The 23300-nt window shown below is 39.0% G+C and overlaps 1 protein-coding gene across 4 annotated transcripts in view; it reads right to left on the reverse strand.

Annotated features, from left to right (window-relative positions):
* Positions 1-23300, reverse strand: part of LOC149536634 (RNase L inhibitor protein-like protein) — a 220466-nt gene that overhangs the window by 47177 nt on the left and 149989 nt on the right. For all 4 annotated transcript variants that reach the window (XM_089807766.1, XM_089807765.1, XM_089807764.1 and 1 more), the window contains exon 10: positions 14218-14330. In XM_089807766.1, coding sequence (XP_089663892.1) covers positions 14218-14330 — 113 coding nt within the window. The remainder of the gene's footprint in view (positions 1-14217; positions 14331-23300) is intronic.

Consider the following 23300-nt stretch of genomic DNA (forward strand, 5'->3'; position numbering starts at 1 on the left):
AGTCATAACTTGGATAAAGGAAGAATGTAATCATTCTCCGGATTTTATTCTGTGTACTAGCTGATCTTAACTTAGGATCATACTGTGATATAGGGTTGTCAATACCTATGAGTCACAACTTGGATAAAGGAAGAATTTAATCATTCCCCGGATTTTATCTTGTGTATTGCATCACGTGTAATACTGTTATCACAAGTATTAGTGATAATTCAAAGTACAAGTATAGTAATATGACAAAGTATCATGTGTACAATGATACCACATGTGTAGAAGATTTAGATAGATATAGAATATCAATCTATGTTTAGTCATCAATATTGATGGTGCTAGATATGTTATCTCTCTTTATGATTATCAAGTTAAGAAGGAGTGTTAATTCTATGAGTAACTCTAATAATATAATGATCTTTTCTTCAGATCAAACAAATCTGGTAATGCATGCAATCTCTTTTAGTGAATTGGCTTTTAGGATATACTAAATTATAATGCAGATTGCAATCCATTTGTAAACATTCTCTTAGAGTATTAACTACCTAAATGCAGTTAGTTTAAATAACTATTAGTCAAACAAATGGAGATGCCGATCTTGGTAATTTAATGTGTCTTATGGAGGGTCGACTTAGAAAGGGTCATGTCCTTTGTAAGGACATGTCCCTTGGGTTTACTATAAAGAAAGGTAAGAATGTGGATTGAGGGTACACACAAATACAATAAGTCTGCTCCTCTAGCATTGCTACCATATGAGATTTATAGCAGGGATAAAAACATTTTCAGAGTAATACATCATACTCCAAGAACACTTAATATACGGTCTGGCATATTTAAAGACCATCTTCAGCAAGACTAAAGGCATTATATCAGTTTTGGTTGTTGAGAATTTGCAAAAAACTTACAAGAGACAGTTGAGTGAGATCAACAATACTTGTCAAATAAAAAATATAAAAGCACATTGAGTAAGAGGGAAGCAATCAGGATGAGCAATTATTATGCATTCTATTAATATGAACAATTAACATTTGTATACAGCAGTACCGATGTTTGTAATGTCCCCCACTTAGCCAATTTGGAGGTATGTTGTCGTTAGCCCATTCTTGTATGGTCCCGAGGGCTAACCAAGACTTCCAAAGGGATCCTGAGGTTATTTGGCCTAGTCAAATTTAATTACAGGCCAAACGGAGTTCATTTGTTGGGTTGTCAAGAAGACTTACTATTTTTAGTAAGCCAATAGGGAGATGCAGTGCCTTCAATTTTCAGTGACAGGATGAGATGCGTTTTGTTGGGCTCTTTCTAATGAGCTATTATATGTGGGATTTCGAGTTTATTTGGTATATTATTTTAATGTTTAAAGTTCCAATGGTAAAGTGACTATTTAAATTAAATATTATAATGTTTCATAAAATCACTTTATAAAAATCAAGAGTCCCCCTTTTGAGTATATATATGGACTTTGTAAAAAGAAAAAAAGAAGTAATATTAAAAGTCATGTATTATCCCACATTGGCAAGACGGAAGCGTGGAGCAAGTGAGGAAGGGATTAAAAGAAAGAGGATAGCTCTCATTTATTCATGCTTGGAAATATCAAAAAAATTGAGAAATTTTCTAGAGATTATGTCTCAATAGTTTGGAGGACAAAATCCCTTCAAGCTAGAAATTTTGACACCATTGAAAGATATGGTCTTGAGATTCAACATAGTAGCAGTCCGGAAAAGCAGAACCGAAAAAGCAGGCTGAAAAAAGCGGGTACAAAAAAGCAGTCCGAAAAAAGCGGAACCAAAAAAGCAGGCTGAAAAAGCGGGTACAAAAAAGCAGGCCGAAAAAGCAATTCGAAAAAAGCAAAGCAGAAGGGGCAGCATAGAAGGAAATTATTTCAGCCATCTAAAACCAAGTTCTTTTGTTAATATTGTTTTTTAGGGTGTTATAAGCTTTCAGCTGTAAGTGTGCATTATACCAGCATTATCATTTTGTAATCCATGTAAATGCCAAAGTCTTGGCCATATTTCATGAGCATTGTAATTTTCATTGCAATTAAGAAGATAATAGTTGCTGGTGTCATTTAAGCAATTTAATATCATTATTTATCAGCTAGTTAGTTTGCATACCAACTGTTTGTAAAAATCGCAGTTGGTTGTAGGTGTTCATTTCTCATGCTTAGATCATATATATGCACTGAATATTGTCAAAATTAGTAGCACACTCATGTTAGGTCATTGTGTAGTCCATTGTAGTCTTCTAGCACAAGATTTTCATTGATGCAAATTGTAAAAAAAGTCATTTGAAGCTAGCTGAAATACTATATCAGTCATACGTCCCTTGCATGTGAATTGTTTGATGAAATTCCTTGAGCTCTCATCAGCATTTTTGAGGGCAGATTTGAGGAGGATCATTACAGTGGTATCAGAGCTATAAGTCTTGCCATCCTGTGGAGGTCTTATAGGGAATTTGGAACAGCCAGATATAGGGGAAAGTGTTTGACGAAATGTCAAAACACTAAAATCAGAGCATTTATGTTTGAGCATGCGACAGGGGCCTTATAATTTCCGCAATACCAAAGCAAGAAAAAATAGGATTTCAGACCTGCAGAGCAAACAGTCTAGTTCATCCGTGCAGGTGGACATAGAATCCAGTCATACAGACACAGAGGAGATATTCTTTGATCAAGGCGGCAATATGGGAGATAGGAATGCTCGGGATCCTGGAGAGGAAAGATTCTTACAATTATTAGAGACCTTGGCACAGGGACAGCAATTAGCAGAACAAAGGGCACAGGAACAAAATCAGAGAATGGAGCTTATGATGCAGATGATGGCTCGTCAAATGGGGTTGAATGCTAACATGGGTGGAGGAAATAATCAGAATGGTAATAATCAAAATGGTAACAATCAGAATGGGAACAATCAGGATGGGACACATAATGGAGGTGAACAAGTTGGGAACAATTTCGGTCATGCACCCCAGCAAGCTAGGACAGTGAGTTGAAGGCCCATGATTCCCACATTTCCTCCTAGAGCCCCAGAGCAGCCCGTACCAGAGCCCCAGAGCACTGATATACAGGACCAGTTGAGAAGAGATTGGGAAGCTAGAGGTCCAGATTTTACTGCTGCAATTACCTTTAGGGGGTATATGGATGTGCAGATGAAACATATGCCACGTGGACATGACAGGAACCAGAGCTATGAGCTACGGAAGAAAGTAGGGAAACTTCAGTTACCATATTATGATGGCTCGGGGAAGTCTACAGCAAGAGCTTGGGTTCAAAAGCTTGATACATACTTTCAATTGAACCCTATGCCTGAGGAAGAAGCTATTAGGTATGCAGCAATTCATCTGGATGGGTTAGCACACGAGTGGTGGCATCATGGTATGGTCACTATGGGTCATGCACACATTACCTCATATGTGGAGTTTACAGAGAGACTGATTGAACGTTTTGATAGGAAGGATCCAGAACTACATTTCAAGGAGTTAGCTCAGCTTAAACAATGGGGATCATTGGAAACATACATTTCAGAATTTCAAAAACTTGCAGTATTAGTAACAGATGTATCTGAACGGAGGATACTGGTTCTATTTATGGATGGGTTAGCTGATCCGTTGAGAGGGTGGATTAAAGCTCTCAACCCTCCCACTTTGCAAGAAGCCATTAAGAAAGCTCGTGACATGGATTCCTCTTCAGCTTCTAAAAATAAATTCCAGGCAAAGAGTTTCCCTTCGAGGAAAGATAAGGACAGTAAACCTTTTCGTAGAGAGGGTCAGCCACCTAAGGAGGAAAGTAAGAGGTTGGACAATGAGACACTTAATGATCTCAGGAAGAAAAAGCTTTGTTTTCATTGCAGGGAGCCTTGGGATTTGTCACATAAGTGTCCATTGAAAGCAAAAGCCAAGTAGATGGAGTACTTTTCAGCCGAAGAGTCAGTGGATGGAGATTCAGAGCAGTCATCAGAATTAGATGGAGATGATAATTCTTCACATGAGGAAGCACACAGTGATAGCACGATAGCTCAGTTGTCCAATATACAGGAGGCCATCACTTTCAAAGTTAGGGGAACTTTGGATGGACAAAGATTTGTGGCACTCATTGATACAGGGGCAACACATAACTTCATTGATGAAAAGTTTGTGACACGTAGAGGGCTACATATAGAAGAGCATAGGGGATTTAAGGTGATGGTTGCCGACGGCTTCAAAATCGACTGTACCAAGAATTGCAGCTTCGTTTGGGAGATTATGACATGGTTGGAGATTTCTTTGTTGTCAACATTGGTGATCAAGATATGGTGCTTGGGATGAATTGGATGAAATCTCTGGAAGAGTTTACATTTAACCTCCAAAAAATGGAAATGAGGTTTGAGGCAAATGGTAAGAAGATAGTACTCAAAGGTTTGTCAGATGCAAGACTACGAGTGATGTCACTCAAGCAGATGCAGAGTTTCTTCAAACACGACCAGGTGCAGTGGACAGCAGAGTTTAGAGTAATGCTTGAGGTGACAGAGCAACATAAACAGGAGTATCCCCCTGATGTACAAAAAATAATAACCAAACATACTAAGGTGTTTGGTGAGATACCTCCAGGGAGACCCCCATATAGGGGAATTGAGCATGTTATTGAATTAGAGGAAGGGGCTAAGCCAGTCATCATCACACCCTACCGCCATCCAAAGAGATATAAAGATGAAATAGAAAATGTAATGTCCCCTCTTTAGTTCGACATGGCATTGATCATGGATTTGCCTATTCCAAACTCTCGTAGGCAAATGGTGTGGAGAGAGAGTCAATTCTGCGGATCAGATGGTCATATCTTGCTTTTGAAGAAGTGTTAAGAGGTTATATTTTTTTATTATGTGTTATTGGGGCCTACATGTTATAATTTTAAGTTGAGTTGCACTTTTTATTTTATAAAATTACTTTATTATAAAAAGTGCATTATAATGAGATTTTATAAAGGATGTTTCTAGAAGTTCTAGAAAAAGTGCATTATAATGAGATTTTATAAAGGATGTTTCTAGAAGTTCTAGCAACTTCTTAGAAAAGTGAATAAATAGAGGGCTGGGCCTCTCATTTTGGACATACTTGGATTTGAGATTCCTTCTACTTCTTTCATTGTGGAGCAAATTTGTAGTCTCTTGGGTCTGCAAATTATTATTTGATCTTTTGGAACGAATCACTCCCTTGGATTGGCGACTTTGAGGGTGTGAAATATCACCTGAATTGTGGCATTTGAGGAGTTGGTAATTCAGCCATCTCATTTGGACTTCATTGAGATTCAGTTATAAGGGTCTACTTTGGTTGGAATAAGGGTTTCAGTTGTGCCCTAGCATTTGTGGATTGATTAACAGGGTTTGAAGACACAGTTGTGCATTATTTTCAGACTGCCAGTCGAGGGTTTGGACCCACGTTTTTGCTCATAACTCCTAATTGGCTTGACGGATGAATTTCATATTTTAGGGGGTTATTCAGCAACCCTAGGCGCCCAGATTTATTGCTTTTGGAGTGACAAAAAACGCTGCAATATTTTTATCTAGCAGCCGTACCAGGCCGTACCTGTACGGCCCTGTCAGTTGGGCAGCAGCAGCAATTTTGTGAGTCGGTTTGGGGCAGATTGTGAGGTCTTTGTGTGGCATTAATTCAGCATTCATATCCGGCAAAATTGGAGCTATTTCAGGTGCACAAACTGAAGTTTTGATTGCCAAAATATTGCATGTTATGGATTAGAACAGTCAGCACTGTCATTGCATAAATAGTTATTTCCAGTCATTAATAACTGTTGTAAAAGTTTCGTCCTTTGCATTCCAAATCTGAACTAGGTTATTGTTCATGTCATAACATTGCATTGTCAAGAGCTTGATGTATTAGAAGTGCATAGTTGTCTCTCATTGTAATCAGTTCTATTTGCTGTCATAAAATCAGAATTGCATTGGACTTCATATTTGAGTTTCATATTGTCATCCATCTCTTAGATTAGTAGTGTTATAATCTGGAATTGTTGTTCATACATTATTGGCATCATATATTGAGATTTCGTTGTACAACAATTAGTAATATTGCAGCCTTATTCGGTTACATGCCAACTGTTTGACAAAATTCCTAAGTCCAGTTTGAGGGTTTCAGTGGCCTTTATAGTAAGGGTCATCACAGAAAAGGCAATCAAGGAGTTGATTGACATGGGGCACATACGACCAAGCAAGAGTCCTTTCGCTTCTTCAGTAGTATTGGTGAAGAAGAAGGATGGTACAATGAGGATGTGCATTGATTATAGGGAACTAAACAAGAAGACAATCAAGAATCGATACCCTATTCCGCGCATTGATGAGCTTATTAATGAATTGCACGATGCCTGCTACTTCTCTAAGATTGATTTGAGATCCGGCTACCACCAAATACGGGTTAGAGAGGTGGATGTGGAGAAGACAGCTTTTAGATGCCACTATGGACATTTTGAGTTCTTAGTCATGCCCTTTGGGTTGACTAATGCCCCCGCCACTTTCCAGTCCTGTATGAATAGAGTATTCAGAGATCAGTTGAGGAAGTTTGTGTTGATTTTTTTTGATGATATACTGATATACAGCCGTACTTGGGAGGAACATTTGAAGCATATTGATGCAGTGCTCAACATTCTAAAGAGGGAGTCATTATACGCCAAGATGAGTAAATGCGAGTTCGGGATGACAAAGTTGCTCTATCTAGGGCATATTATTAGTGCAGGAAGTGTTCGAGTTGACCCAGACAAGATCAGGGCCATTCTGGATTGGCCACCGTCGAGGAACACTTCGCAACTCAAGGGATTTCTTGGGCTTTGCGGGTTCTACCGCAGATTTGTGAAGGGATTTTCACAGATAGCAGCACCACTTACAGATTTGACACGGAGAGACAGTTTCAAGTGGTCAGAGAAGGCTCAGGATTGTTTTGACAGGTTCAAAGAGCTGATGAGTACATGCCCTGTTTTAGCCATTCCAGATTTCACCAGGCCTTTTGAGCTGCAGTGTGATGCCTCAGGAGAGGGCGTAGGAGCTGTCCTCATGCAGGACAAACATCCCATCGCATATGAGAGCAAGAAATTACAAGGTGTTGAGAGAACTTACAGCATCTATGACAAAGAAATGCTAGCAATCATGCACGTGTTAGCTAAGTTCAGGCAATACTTAGCAGGGAGCCGATTCACAGTAAAAACAGATCATAACAGCTTGAAACATTTCCTTGGACAGAAGGATCTCAATGACAGGCAACAAAAATGGGTGAGTAAGTTACAGGCTTATGATTTTGACATAGTCTATGTCAAAGGGAACAAAAATATTGTCGCAGATGCTTTATCCAGAAGGCCTCATTTGCTTGCTGTTGGGATAGTCATGGACGATTGGAGAGAGTTGATCTTGGCAGAGTATGCCAAGGGTAGTTGGGCATCTAGTGTTATTGAAGGAACTATTCAGGATAGTTGATACACTGTTGTAAATGAATTGATCATCTACAAGGAAAGGATTTATTTAGTACCCAGGTCTGCTATGAAGCAGAAGATTTTGAGGGCATTTCATGATTCACCATTGGCAGGACATCCCGGATTCTTTAAGACATATCAGCAGGTGAGAGAGTGCTTCACTTGGAAAGGACTCAAAAAAGAGGTGTTTCAGTTTGTTAGGGAGTGCCCAGTATGTCAATAGAACAAACAGGAATATTCCTTTCCAGGTGGTTTACTACAGCCCCTACCCATACCAGAGAAGAAGTGGGATAGCATTTCCATGGATTTCATTACAGGCCTCCCCAAGGTACAGGGTCGGGATTGTATTTTTGTTGTGGTAGACAGATTGACGAAATTTGCACATTTCTTTGCGATTTCGTCCACATTCAGCAGTATAGACAGCAGAGCTATTCTTTCGAGAGGTATTTAGATTACATGGGATGCCACGGAACATAGTCAGCGACAGGGATAGTAGGTTTATGAGCCACTTTTGGCAGGAGTTGTTCAGGTTGTGTGGAACTGTGGAACAAAGCTAACTCCGAGTACCAGTTACCACCCCCAAACTGATGGGCAGACAGAGAGTGAATAAATGGGTTGAGGGGTACCTTTGAAACTACATTGCAGGAGAGCAAAAGGCTTGGGTGAAGTGGCTGCATCTAGGGGAGTATTGCTATAATACCTCTTTCCATATGTCTATTCAAATGTCCCCTTTCATGGCACTGTACGGGTATGATGCTCCTAATTTTCTGGATTTGTTATTTGGGGACAGTAGGGTGCCTAAGGCCAAGGATATATTGCAGGAGTGTCAGGACATTATGCGATCCTTGAAAGAAAATTTGCAAAGGGCACAAAATCAGCAGAAGCAATATGCTGATCAGCATAGGGTTGAGAGATATTTCGTGGTAGGAGACATGGTGTACCTCATGTTACAGTCGTATAGACAGTCCTCTCTCAAGAGGAGTGGAGCAGAGAAATTGAAACCACGCTACTATGGACCATTCAAAGTAATCAGGAGAGTGGGTGAGGTAGCTTATGAGTTGGAGCTGCCTGCAGACAGTAAAGTACATAACGTGTTTCATGTGTCACGCCTTAAGAAGGCATTGGGGCATAATGTGGTGCCTTCAGTAGTATTGCCACCTCTTGATGATGAGGGAAAACTTATCTTGATTCCTGAGGCTATACTTGACTCCAGGGAGAGGGTGCTTCGCAGGCAGACTATCAGGGACTACCTAGTAAAGTGGAGGAACCTACCAATTGAGGATGCGACATGGGAGGCAGAGGAGATTATTCAGCATCCTGAGTTGAGATTGCTTGGGGACAAGCAATTTCAAGAGGGGCGGACTGTAATGTCCCCCACTTAGCCAATTTGGAGGCATGTTGTCGTTAGCCCATTCTTGTATGGTCCCGAGGGCTAACCAGGACTTCAAAAGGGATCCTGAGGTTATTTGGCCTAGTCAAATTTAATTACAGGCCAAACGGAGTTCGTTTGTTGGGTTGTCAGGAAGACTTACTATTTTTAGTAAGCCAATAAGGGGATGCAGTGCCTTCAATTTTCAGTGACAGGACGAGATGTGTTTTGTTGGGCTCTTTCTAATGAGCTATTATATGTGGGATTTCGAGTTTATTTGGTATATTATTTTAATTTTTGAAGTTACAACGATAAAGTGACTATTTAAATTAAATATTATAATGTTTCATAAAGTCACTTTATAAAAATCAAGAGTTCTCCTTTTGAGTACATACATGGACTTTGTAAAAAGAAAAAAAGAAAAAGTATTAAAAGTCATGTATTATCCCACATTGGCAAGACAGAAGCGCGGAGCAAGTGAGGAAGGGATTAAAAGAAAGAGGATAGCTCTCATTTATTCATGCTTGAAAATCTCAAAAAAATTGAGAAATTTTATGGAGATTATGTCTCAATAGTTTGGAAGACGAAGTCCCTTCAAGCTGGAAATCTTGACGCCATTGAAAGATATGGTCTTGAGATTCAACATAGTAGCAATCCGAAAAAGCAGACTGAAAAAAGCGGGTACGAAAAAAGCTGTCCGAAAAAAAGCGAAACCGAAAAAGCAAGCTAAAAAAGCGGGTATGAAAAAGCAGGCCGAAAAAGCAGTTCGAAAAAAGCAAAGCAGAAGGGGCAGCATAGAAGGAAATTATTTCAGCCATCTAAAACCAGGTTCTTTTGTTAGTATTGTTTTTTAGGGTGTTATAAGCTTTCAGCTGTAAGTGTGCATTATACCAGCATTATCATTTTGTAATCCATGTAAATGCCAAAGTCTTGGCCATATTTCATGAGCATTGTAATTTTCATTGCAATTAAGAAGATAATAGTTGCTGGTGTCATTTAAGCAATTTAAAATCATTATTTATCAGCTAGTTAGTTTGCATACCAACTGTTTGTAAAAATGCCAGTTGGCTGTAGGTGTTCATTTCTCATGCTTAGATCATATATATGCACCGAATATTGTCAAAATTAGTAGCACACTCATGTTAAGTCATTGTGTAGTCCATTGTAGTCTTCTAGCACAAGATTTATATTTGATGCAAATTGTAAAAAAAGTCATTTGAAGTGGGCTGAAATACTATATCTGTCATACGTCCCTTGCATGTGAATTGTTTGATGAAATTCCTTGAGCTTTCATCAGCATTTTTGAGGGCAGATTTGAGGAGCGTCATTACAATGTTTATATGCTTATTAGCAACCATCTATGATTTCAATATTCAAACAAAAGTAAGAAACATTCAAAAATATGATACGCAGAATCAAAGAGGATGTTTCAGCAAGGACAATTTTTTTCAGCAGGGATTCATTTGAAACTCACATCATACACAGGGATACATTATTGTACACAGATTAATTCTAGCATTGGAGAGTTTCCAATTTGCATATAGAGTTATATGGCATATCAGAGAATCCTATGGTGAAAGCAATAAAGACAAATAGCCAATACCCTGGGTTCAGTTTTTAATGAAATAAATGCAGCTATACTTCACGTCAATACAGAGTGCTATCGAGAGTCTTCAGCAATTGATTCCAATGCAGCATAGAGATTCTTGATGACTGACGGAATGAGGCAACAGAATAAATTGTAGAAACTGAAAAAAGGCAACGCAATCTGGTTGTTTAGGGTGTTGAAGTTCTACAGAAACACGTGTAACATCGATGGAAACACCATTGAAAGTCTTCATAATATCTAAAAGATTTATAAAAAATATGTTGTTAAGACAAAACAATCGAACAACTAGAAGCTCATTGAATTGAGGAGTTTCAATAAAAACAAAATATCATATGTATTCCAGAATTGATGGCTTACAGAAACAAAGATGATGAATTGGATCGTATATAAGATGCATACAAAAACAATGACTCAAACAGTAAGAATGTACTGCCCGATTTCCAAGGTTGCATTTGTTGTTTACAAAGAGTAACCGGCAGCGGCAATCATGATTATCGAATGGAGAAGAAAATTGAAAAGGGAGATACGAATTTCCCAGTCAGCATATGCAAGACAAGTTAAGGGAGATGCATAACACAAATATATTTTTGGAGCCACCGTGGAAGTATTTAGAAATTAAGTCAGAGTATATATATCATGTTCATGTTGTGATTAAGACTCAAACCTGCCACGTCAGAGCTATCAAATGAGCATTAGGATGATACGATAAGAATCTATGCAATGGATATCAACCAATAAATTTCTCATTAGTCTATTAAATTAAAATAAGGCTTTTTGAAAGTGTGATACAGTTCTAATGAAACAGTGGATTCATGGAATATATTCTGTGTTACGACAGTGGTAAGTATTGGAAACTAAAAGGTGATAGAAATATATGAAGGGATACTCGACAGTCAATAGGAGGAAGGTCAAAACTATTTGGTTCATACATCATATAAGACGAACATAAAGATATTGCCTTCATACCAAGTCATGATAAGAGGTGTGATCTTAATAAAATAAATTAATCAAAAGAAAAAGGTTGATTGTAATTAGTTTGAATTTAATTCAAAAGGTGCGATTAAAAGAAGTGTAATGACTTATCATTTGAAAAGTTACATCTTCAAGATAGATAAAGATATATATGACTCCTGTCATTTGAAGAAAAACAAGTCAGAAGAAAGAGAAGCAAGAGAGCAGAATATGAATAAAAATATAATGTGATAAAGTAGCACATGAAAAAGGAAAATAAGAGGAAGCTATATATATATTCAGTTTTCTAATACATATATATGTATAGCAGAGTAAAAGCAGAAATGGAAGATATTATATAATCAGTTTTACATCTGATATATAAATATACATATTTTTGTAAGGAAGAATAATTAGCTGATATCAAGAGGAGAGAAGACTATATAAATTTTCACTAAGACAGTAAAGAGTGTGCAATAAAAACGTCCCTCATCAGTTGTAGCAAGCAACATCATCAAGGTGGAGAAGAAGTTCAAGTGCAGTGAGTTGGTGCTTCCAATAGGTCAGAACCTACGAAGTGTGGGAGTTGGAGCTTCCAGTGAGTCGGTGCTTATAAACATAGGGGTTGGAACCTTTGGTAGGTCATAGTGTACAAAACATTGTAAAAGAACAGTTTATATGAGAGAGCAATTATTTGTCATATGTTTTCTCCCACATTGGATTTACATGTAAATCTTGTGTTATCATGTTATGCGCATAATTGTTGATTCCAGCATTTTAAGTTATTTGGATAAAAACTTTTAAATTGGCAAAAAAAATTAATATACTGATTCACCACCCATCCCCCCCCCCCACTCTCAGTATATTCGTGTGCTCTTCAGTCATTTGAATATTAACTTATGTAGCAAGTACATCAGCTTGTGAGAGAAATTGGAGTTACTTTGACCACATCCCTTCGAAAAAGATGATCACGTTGGCTGGAAAATTAAGAGATTTTGTCTACATTAGCAGTAATTCAAAATTGTTCATGAACAAATCAGCAAATGACTCCCCATCTTCTTCACAACAATGAATTTCAGAAGACGTAGAAGTGTCAGATATAGATGAACTTGACTTTTTGAAAGTTCTAGAGTCTTGACTTTCAATTGTGACATTTGACAATAAAATATCTTCTCAATTGTGATTTCACATGTTTCTTATGTTTTATATTTTATCATTTTTATAATGATTTCAAATCTATTTTGCAATGTTAACTATTTTGATAACTTATTGGATATATTAACTTACAATTAAAAATAAATAAAATTGTGTAAGGTGAATTTAATCTGATTATTTTCCAAAAAGTTTACCCTTGCTGAACTTCATCCGAGTATTATGATTCTCGAACTCAAATATGAATTTGAACCTTGTGACTTAGATGATAATGTAAATAATACATGTACTATAATAACTACAGGACTATGTAAATAATGTTCATAGAAAATGGGAAGAAAATTGTTCTTAGAGGGACCTCGAGTAGAGCTCTATGAGTTCTATGAGTGTTGAAGTGAAGAGGGTGGAGAGAATTTTCTAAAGGGCAGAAAATTTGTTTTGATTATTCCCACTTAGTCTCCATCAAACATGAAGGCATTTATCATATTGATTCAGAAAAATTTAATGAGGTATTACGTAGTTTTCAACAACATGGCTATGGGACTACCATCAGATTGAGGGTTTCAGCATGTTATTTAAGGGGCTAAGCCTGTTATAAATACACCATACTGCCACCCAAGAGAGTACAAAGGAAATAGAGAAAGCTATCAAAAAACCTCTTGACATGGTATTCATAAGACCTAGCTTCAATCCCCTTGCATCTCTAATAGTTATTATGAAGAAGGATGCACATTGACTATTGATGATTGAACGAGAAGATCATTAACTATAGATATCCTATTCCAAGGATATATGAAATCATAGACTAATTGCATGGAGCTGTGTGCTTCTCCTAGATAAATTTGAGGTTGAGATACCACAAAATCCGCTTGAAGGACAAATATGTTGAGAAGACAACCTCTCCATGCCATTTTGAGAAACTAATGTCCCAACTACATTCCAATCATGCATGAATTAGGTATTCAATAAGAAACTCAGAAAATTTGTTTATGGCTTTCTTTAAACACATTGATCTACATCAGGAGTTGGGAGGAACACTTGGAACACCTAGACATGTTTCTAGACATTTTGGAGCTGCAATCCTTCTAAACTAAGTTGAACCAATTTTTTTAAAGATGGATAGAATTTTCTAGAGGCCAAGTTACATTGAAAGAAAAATAGGATTTAATTTTCAGGGAAAGCCAATATTGGAAAGTACTTCCCTGCTACTTACAAAGCCAACCACTGTAATTTCAAATTTGGGGCAAAGATGCTTAAACAAGGGTGTTGGGTGCCCCAGTCCAGTATGACAAGAGCCTTGGGTAAACTAGTCTCAATAGTATAGGCCAGAACAAAGGTTGTTCGGGGAATCCACTAAGCTTCTAGAAAAGGTCCTAAAATTGAGCAGAATCAAACAAGGACCAAGCATAACCACCAAAATGGACCGAAAGTGAGTCTGAAATTATAAAGGTATAAAATTAGTACAGGACACACAAAAATATTTTGATTAATGTCTATAAAACTATAATAATGCTTTAATCAAATCTAATCTTTGTACCAACAATCCAACAATATTATGTAAGATATAATAGAACAATCACCTTGGATTTGTCTCTTAAGGCCAATTTTCTTTCATATAACATATACAAAATCAAAACACAATTGTATACTTCTGACAGGCAATACATAAATTTAAGAAAAGGGCAAGAAAGAAACAGACTGGAAACATACCCTCAGAATTGAAGAGAGATTTCTCAGATTTAGAGTTAGTAGAAAGCCAATTATTCTGCACTGATATGATCTCGGAACCTGTTTTACATTCTGAATAGGCTTTTAGAAGATCCCTGCAAAGAGAATGAGAAGAATGAGCATGCCAAAAAAAAATGTTCGTAGAGATGTTCTTTTTTCTTTTTTTGGGTCATTTGTACCAGATAAATTAATTCTTGAAAATAATAGTATAATTTCCCTTCATATTAGATGTTAGATTTTTCCATTATCTATTTTGCATCCCAAGCAGTTTTTGGCATTAAGGTATTGAACTATCAATTTTTTCTTTAATTGAAAATAGAGACATTAATGAATGACAAGATCTAGGTAAATTCATCGATGATGACTACCTACCATGTTCAATTGTAGGTTTGTTATAAAGGTTGTTAAGTGACACCTACAAGTTAATGTTGTTAAGTGACACCTACAAGTTAATGTAAGTTAATGCAAGTTGTAAAACATGTCAACATCATGTGTGGCATTCAGTTTACCATTTCATTTAACAGGGAGTAAATGTTTTGAGTCCTTGGTAAGTTTTCTGGGGTTAACAAGAATTGTGAGGATGTGCTTATGGATTATATTATTCCTCAAGGTATTTCATCTTAAAGCTCTTATTTGGGTAACGTGGATTTTGGTGGCATCATTCTTGTGACTTTAAATAGAGGATCCCAAGACCCTTTGTGCCAGGGACATGTCTTTCCTATCCTCAATGGTGGATCTCTAAATCCATCAGAAAATCATCTTATTCATAGGACCTCATAATTTTCAGAAATAGAGTCTTTGTGCTGTGATGACAGGAAGGAAGACATTATCAAAGGGACCAGTATAATATGCAAATTTCAATAGACTGATATACAGCTATTTTTCCTACAAGTATGATTCAGAAATAAGGCAGTGAAATAATAAGATAATCGATGAATTACAAAAGTATATATTGATCAGCAATGCATTGATAATTATCTTTCAAAGAGATCTGTGAGTTACTGTTAACAAGGCGCAATTAAGGAAGGGTGTGATATAATTAATGAAGAGGCACATTGGCTGTGGAAGAGACACTTTGGAAAAGACACATCTCCTATAATAGAAGTGAAAGATATGAATATCAAAGGTTAGTGTCCAAGAAAGGCATTAAAAGGATTCATTCCTTCATTCAAGAGCATGAAATCAGATCTTCAAGAGCAAAAAGTGCATGAACCAATTGCAGATTTTGAATTGGAACTCAATCAAAGCAGCTATATTTCATTCAAAGGGGAGATATACATCCATGAACGTGACGATGTTTAATATTTGATTTGAATCGATCTAGCTGGAGGGATGTGGTGATCAAGTATGTAAAAACCCAAGTGGCTATATCTACCTAACAGCAACTTCTTCCCACTAATTTATGAGTTTGACATTTCGTCAAACACTTGGCATGAAAGCTATTATGCTGAATAGGAACAGTTAAGATATGACATTGCATCGAAATTTGTGGCATACAATTAAATAGTCATTATTGCTTGCAAACTCTAGGACAATACTGATATGAATTTAGCCGAGAGATTTGACTAAATATAAATTCCTTAAACAATTCCACAGTCTAATATAAATGATCACCTACAGCAGTACCTAGAAAGATAACACAAGTATGATGAAGCCCTTAAATGGATAACAATTCTCAGAAGTTGAATATAACTTTCTGCCAATGAATGTAATCATGGAACATAGACACTTCCACGTCAAAACAAGCCTCTTTGCTTCCTAACTCTGCCCTCTAAATGAATGTCTTTGCCTCTAGATAGCCTACAGCTCTCGGAAAATACCAACCATGGTTCGTATAATGGCTGCGATCTGGTTACAATTCTCAGAACTCATGCCAATTGACTTGTACAACTGATCTCTTGGTACAGGCCTGAAATGAAATGTTTGATAAACTGGATCAAGCCTGGTGATGCGATTTAGCTTCCCTCAGCTCCACGTTAATGGCCAAAGGCCCTCACAGACGTTCTGTACTGAAAACTTTATCTGCCCTTCAGTTTATTACAAACCGCAGGTTTTTCCTTCTTGCTGAATGTTATACTGGAACTGCACACGTGGGTAATAGATAGCTTTCCACACAGCTAGCAGATAATGCAGACCCTGCTAAGAATTGCCGTGCAGCTCTGCAAGGAGTGTATATTAATTCGGAGCTAACTAAAACTCCAAGCTGATAACAGGTTACTCAATCCGGATGCCTTTACCAACACCCAATTTGCTATGCAATTTTCCACAGGAAGCGATCACAGTACCCTTAGGAGTAGTCGGCCAGCTCTAAGTTGATTGCAGAATGCAATGTGAAAGCCCAACGTCACCTGCTGGAAATTACGGCAGCTCCCCTAATCAAATTCAATCATAGTTCTACAATCTATAAATTGTACAGATAGAACAAAATTCAATTTCCCAATCCAGCTTCCTCAATAAATTCAATTCTCCAAGATAAGATAAGATAAGATAAGATAAGATAATGATATTAATGTCCAACAAAAGACCAAACAGAGGTCTATGGGACTGAAAGATTACAACAAAGCAAGGCTGAAGCCAACAGGAGCACACAAAGGTGTCCGAAGAAAAGCAACAACAACAAACAAATACAAGCAACAGAAAGCATTAGGAGTCTTTCTTGGGTGAGAAGAAATCAGTCACAGAATGATACACGTGTTGATGCGTAGAGGTACTACACTGTCTCCAACCTGTCCCAGAAGAGTGTCGCTGGTGCCTATAAGCAGAACGGGATCTGACGCATCTAGAAAGATCACTAGGCCGAATAGAGCTAGAGGGGCTTTTCACACCACGCAAGGGGGATACAGGTGTAAAAAAGGCAGTAATGAGCTGACTAGATGAGTGTCGGTGTGGAAGTAGAGTCTGAACCATGTTATCCTGGAGCATAGTGGCCTCATGCAGATACAGTGCAAGGCATCTCTGATCATAATAGCTGAAGAAATCATAGAGAGAGAAGCACTCTCTGAACAAACAAAAGAACCTCCCTCTGATCTCATAATAAATAGGGCATCGAAAAAGAAAGTGAGCCTCATCCTCCACCTACCCTAAAGAACAGAACAAACAAGTCCGCTCCTCCCTGTCAATATGATGATCCAACTGAGCCCGAAGACAGTGGGAACCAACTCTGAACGAACCTAAAGAGATCCACAAGGCATGAGACCAACGCCGTGAAAGATAGCTAGGTCAGGCAATAATCCCATCTGAGATCTCCAAAAAGTGTGTCGCATAAAACAACATCCATGGGCGTAATCCACCAGGAGGGTTAACCCAGGTAGCAGTAATGTAACTATCAAGACGAACATGCTCATTCAACTCCTACCGAGAAGGGAGAAGATGAGTAGGGGCATCCAAAGAAAACTGAAAAGGGAGGAGACGATCAATATCAATCCCAATCGAACTCAGCAAAGAAGAGACTTGTGCATACCAACACCACGCACGAGCACTAGACTCAGTAGTTGCCATGGAAACTGAAGAGCAATAAGCTAAATAGGAGTAACGATAACGGTCTCCAACCATATCAGCAAACCCACGAAGGCGATGAAGAAACCAAACTAAGTCAAAAATGGCCGCAAGTCTGAAAGGATGAGCCTCGAACTCAGCAAGAATGATACCATGAGGAGTAGATCTATGACATCTGATAATGCGCTGCAAGAACAAAGTTTGGACCCGCTCAATCGAGGCCCAATCAGAGCTAAGGAGAGAAGGACCCCAAACCACAGAACCATAAAGATTAGTCGATCGAACAAGACAATCTAGGAGAGATAGCTTCGACGAGGTATCCTGAAAATGATGTCTGAAGCACTGTTTCTCAAGCAAAGCAAGAGAACCCATGCCCTTATTCACTCTGGGCTGAATAGTAGGTCTCATGCTAAAACGCAGTCCGGAAAACATAACACCTAGATACAAATAGGATGAAGTAATCTCAATCTCCTGGGCCCGAAATGTGAAGTGAAGATGAGAGGTCTTTAAACAATTAAAGACCATGATCCGAGTCTTACCCAAGTTAACCACTAGCTGTCTCTTATCACAAAATAAAGCCAATCTATCAAGAAGTCTCTGTAACCTGTTAGGAGAGGAAGCAACGAGAACAATATCATCCGCAAAGAGAAGGATCGAGATCAGAACCGGATGAAGATAACAACCATCACCCGGGAGCGAAGACTCAAAGAGGAAGTCCTCCAGCTCATCAATATATAACCCAAATAAAGTAGGAGAGAGAGGACAACCCTGCTTAACCCCAATAGTACAGAGCCAACAGGAGTCCAAAATCTGCCAACCACAGTCTCATATAATCTCATAATAGCAATACGTATCATCTCGGAAATACCGATCTCCCTAAGTCTCTCAAACAGAGCCACCCTAGGAACAGAATCAAAAGCTTTGCGAAAATCAACAAAGCAACAATATACCTTTTCCGATCTGTGTCTGGCCTCCTCAATAATAGCCCGTAGCGTGAAGATGTGGTCCATAGTCTGATAATCCGTCTGAAAGCCCGCCTGTCCTCTAGCCCTACAACCAATCCTGTCGAGCTCCGTTGATAGCATAGTATTAAGAGCAGTAGCATACAGTTTGGCAAAAGTGTGCCCAATCATGATGGTTTTGTAGTTCCCCGGATCAGAGATAGGCCCAGTCTTGTGAATGGGATGAATCAAGTGCCTAGACCCGGAAGCCGAAAACCCAGTGTGAATCACTCTATTAAAAAGAATAGAGAGATAGGGACCCAGAACTAAGGCACCGAACTTGAAAAGCTCAGCTTGAAAACCTTTCTCATCAACAGCTCTACTACATTTCATGGATCTGATAGCCTCATAAATGTGGGAAGGGGTGAAAAGGCGAACAAAAGGAGGCGAGGGGGGGTGAATGGAAAGCTGCCCAAGAATATCATAAAGAGCCATGGTATACAACGCAATGGAGTGAAAGTCAAGGGTGGAAGGCAAAGGGGGGTGACGGGGGAAAAGACTACGCCAAAAGAGCTGGGGATTGCTAACCAATGTGGAACAAAGTGACTTACACTTTGAGGCAGTGAAGTTACGCTTCTTACTCCGAAGCAAGCGAAGATAAGACAAGCGAATACTGGCCAAGTCAGTGGAGTGAACCTCAAAAGAAAAGTGCATAGCATGATGAATGGATTTGCAGTCTGAATCAAACCACTAGTTCATGGGCCAAGTATTACGACGCTTGTTGTGAAGGAGCAAGGGAGGGCAGTGAGGGATGGAAAGGGTGGCAGACTTAAGAATAGCCGATGCGAGTAAGTCAAACATGGGGGTGGCCTCGAACGAGTCAGAGAACCCCAAAGGATTGAGGAGTTTGGAAAGATGAGCGGAGAAGAGCTCACAGTCACCATCAATGAAATGGAAGCGAATGGGCAAGTGAGCGGTAATAGAAGAATGATGAGGTGACATGAGTGAGGGCGCAAAAAAAGGGGAGAGGCTACAATGAATGTTGAGGAGAGAGCGATCCGCAAGAGGAAGGTGCAAGATGGTGAAACTACGAAAACACGGGATGAAGGAGGGATAGGCAAGAACATAATCCACGACACTAGCACCACCACCATGAGGCCAACAAGTGAAGATCTCAAAACCAAGGAAGCAAGAGAGGCCATTCAGGATCACCAAACTAGAAGACTCACAAAACCACAGCAAATGTCTACCATACACGGATAACGGCCCAAGAGCATCCTCAGAAAGTCTATGAAGCCCTAAAGAAGTAGGATCAATCTCGGTGGAGCACAAGGTGTCAGAGCGACGATCATAAAGTGGAGTTTGTAGTGCTTTGGTTCTCGCATTGAAATCCCCAAGAATAATAATGTCCCCTAAAGCAGTAAACTGAGAGATAGTCTCGCAAAGATCAATAAAAGGATCACCGTCATCGGTACCATGAATAGCATAGCGAGATACAGCCGGTGGAAAGTAGCAAGCAGCCAAGTAGATATCCCTCTGATGATAACACTTACGATCAATACGGACCCACATAAATCTGGCAAACAAATCTGAGTGTACGATAGAAGTGCTAATGAAAATATCATCCTTAATCAAACAGGCCACACCCCCTGAACCCCGCACACCACCCGAAACACGAACCTCCTCCCTAAAAATGGATAACCACTGGAAACCTATGACACCTGGCAGAGGACGCACAGGACTCTTGTGAGTCTCTGATATGACAAGAATATCGGCAGAACCCACAGCATCAAGAAGAAGACCAGGTAAGGACCATAAAGATCCATTACCATTTCAGCAGTTAACAAGAAGGGAGCAAGTGGGGGCCTCCCTCTTGTCCTACTACTTGTGGGACCGTCATTTGGCCTTGGGGGCTTGCCTCTTTTCCCAACCACTTGGGGGGGAATCTCTAATAACAGCTCTCAGATTTCTGATAACAGCCCATTTACTATCCTGCCTAGCTTTAGCAACAATACCACGAGCATGTTTGAGCTCTGTAACTTGGGACTTCATGAGATCTTCATCCAAGAAGATCTTCGAAGGAAGGGAAAACAACTTCCTCTTAGCACGGAGAGCCTGAAGCCTGTCTGCAAGTGAAAAGAATCTGATAAAAAGGACCTCCCCCTGTCCAAACCAGCACCTATCCAATGTAATCTCGGTAAGACCAAGTTGATCACAGAGGAAAGAGCGTCCCGCTGCAAGAGGATCATAGGTAGAGGGGAGTCCACCAACTCGTAGATTGAGCTCACGGACCCGCCTCACACGCTCATCCTCAATCTTACCTTGCACCATTTTATCAATATTGGCCAGAGGTTGAGAAGTTGTGTTACTACAAAGAGAGGCCCATGTCTTGACTTTCTGTTCCGTATCAGAAATAAGAGAGGAGTGTTTAGCTGCTATGATGCATTGTTGTTCTTTAATGGCATCAAGACCCTCCAATTGTGTGATGATAGAACTGATATTAACTTGCAAACTTGCTGTCTCCTTAGCAAAAGTATCTGAGAAACATTGAAACCGGATCGTATTAGAGGCGGTGGCTATTTAGATAATATCTTATACTTTCTATAATAGTCAACTACTTGTCTATAGTCCGTCTTTCAGTCTAGATAGGAATGTTTCCTATCCCGTCTCTTTTTTCTTCAGTCCAGATAGGAATGTTTCCTATCCTGTCTCTAGCTTTGTTTCTAATTCCGTCTTCAGTCTACGTTGTTTCTTTTAGAAACAACGTCCTTGTAATTCTTTATAAGGAACACATTTGTTCCTCTGTTAATTAAAAGAATCATCCGAAAATCCGTTAGTCTGCCAACTCTTCTTGAATCTTGTAACATGGTATCGGAGCTATTACTTAAATTTTTTCGAAAAAATTTATAATTTCTTCGTGAAATTATTTGTTTAAATTTTTTCAAAATTATTTCTGTTGAATTTCTCTAAAACCCGCTTAGGGTTTTCGGCCTAGAGAAATTCCCGAACTCGGGTCTGCCTGTGTTTGTTCAGCACACTCTAGCCCCATTCGTCCATGCACATCGATCCTTGAAGAAAAATCTGCCATTTTTTATCAAGAAATCTGAAGTTTTTTCAAGCTTTTTTCAGCTAGGGCCGTTTTTCTCGAAACCCTGATTTTTGGGGTCGAAAAAATATTTTGTTTGCAGATTCTTGGTGGGTTTCTCGAGAGCTCAACTGGGTTGTCGTCCGTTTTTTTTGGGTGCCTCGATTTTTGTGCCTCGATTTTCGAGCCAGCGGATCCAGAAAATGACAACAGATTCCTTCTGCATTTTTCGAGCTCTCTTCTGGGTCATTCTCTGATTCTTCTGGGTCTTTCGTATTTTTGCCTCGAAGAACGTGCCTTCACAGAGTTTCACAATTTTTCATTGAAAAACGTGCCATGGCATCTCTGACAAATATTCCGCTCGAACATAATTCCAAATTCAATGGTCGCAATTATGGAACCTGGAAGCAGCGTATCATCGCAATCTTCGAATATAGAAACACCGATCAACTTGTTCTGGGTGTTACGTAGCGTCCGACTTCTCCGAGTCCTGATCAAGGCGAAGCTGCATTTTTTGCCTTCTGAATTTGTTTCTGTTTTTGTGGGTTTGTTGATTTTCTCCTCAAAAATCATTTCAAGTTGTCTGTAATACGCAAGGCTGCGTGAGATTCTGGGTTTGTTGATTTTCTCCTCAAAAATCATTTCAAGTTGTCTGTAATACGCAAGGTTGCGTGAGATTCTGGGTTTGTTGATTTTCTCCTCAAAAATCATTTCAAGTTGTCTGTAATACGCAAGGTTGCGTGAGATTCTGGGTTTGTTGATTTTCGCCTCAAAAATCATTTCAAGTTGTCTATAATACGCAAGGTTGTGTGAGATTCTGGGTTTTACCGTTTTTTCCACAAAAACGAAGTTTTGTAAATGCAACCTATTTTGAGTCATAGCACTCTTCTGGCAAAGCTTCTTGGTTTCAACATTCTGTAGATCCAAGGAGGGTCTCAATTATCACTGAATGTTCCGACATCCGTACGTTGACCATTAAGGGAGGGTATTAAGATAATATCTTATACTTTCTATAATAGTCAACTACTTGTCTATAGTCCGTCTTTCAGTCTAAATAGGAGTGTTTCCTATCCCGTCTCTTTTTTCTTCAATCCAGATAGGAATGTTTCCTATCCTGTCTCTAGCTTTGTTTCTAATTCCGTCTTCAGTCTACGTTGTTTCTTTTAGAAACAACGTCCTTGTAATTCTTTATAAGGAACACATTTGTTCCTCTGTTAATTAAAAGAATCATCCGAAAATCCGTTAGTCTGCCAACTCTTCTTGAATCTTGTAACAATGGCACCCTTAAGTTCGGAAATGGTAATACTAAGGGAGGAAACCTGTTCTCTCAACTGAACATTGTCGGATTCAAGTTTTGCAATTCTATCACACAACCTCCTTTGGTAAGTGTTGATCTGCTGGCTCTGAGTTGAGTCTGATTCCATATAGTCTGCCATAACAGACAGGGAGCAGAATCACAACCAAAATAACAAAGATCATCGTATGAGAGAAAAGTATTGTCTGCCTATACAGCAGTAACCCCAGAAGGAAAGTCACCATAAAAG

Source organism: Cupressus sempervirens, chromosome 10 (assembly GCF_028749045.1).
Source record: "Cupressus sempervirens isolate cs-2001-9-10 chromosome 10, ASM2874904v1, whole genome shotgun sequence".
Classification (NCBI taxonomy): Eukaryota; Viridiplantae; Streptophyta; class Pinopsida; order Cupressales; family Cupressaceae; genus Cupressus; species Cupressus sempervirens.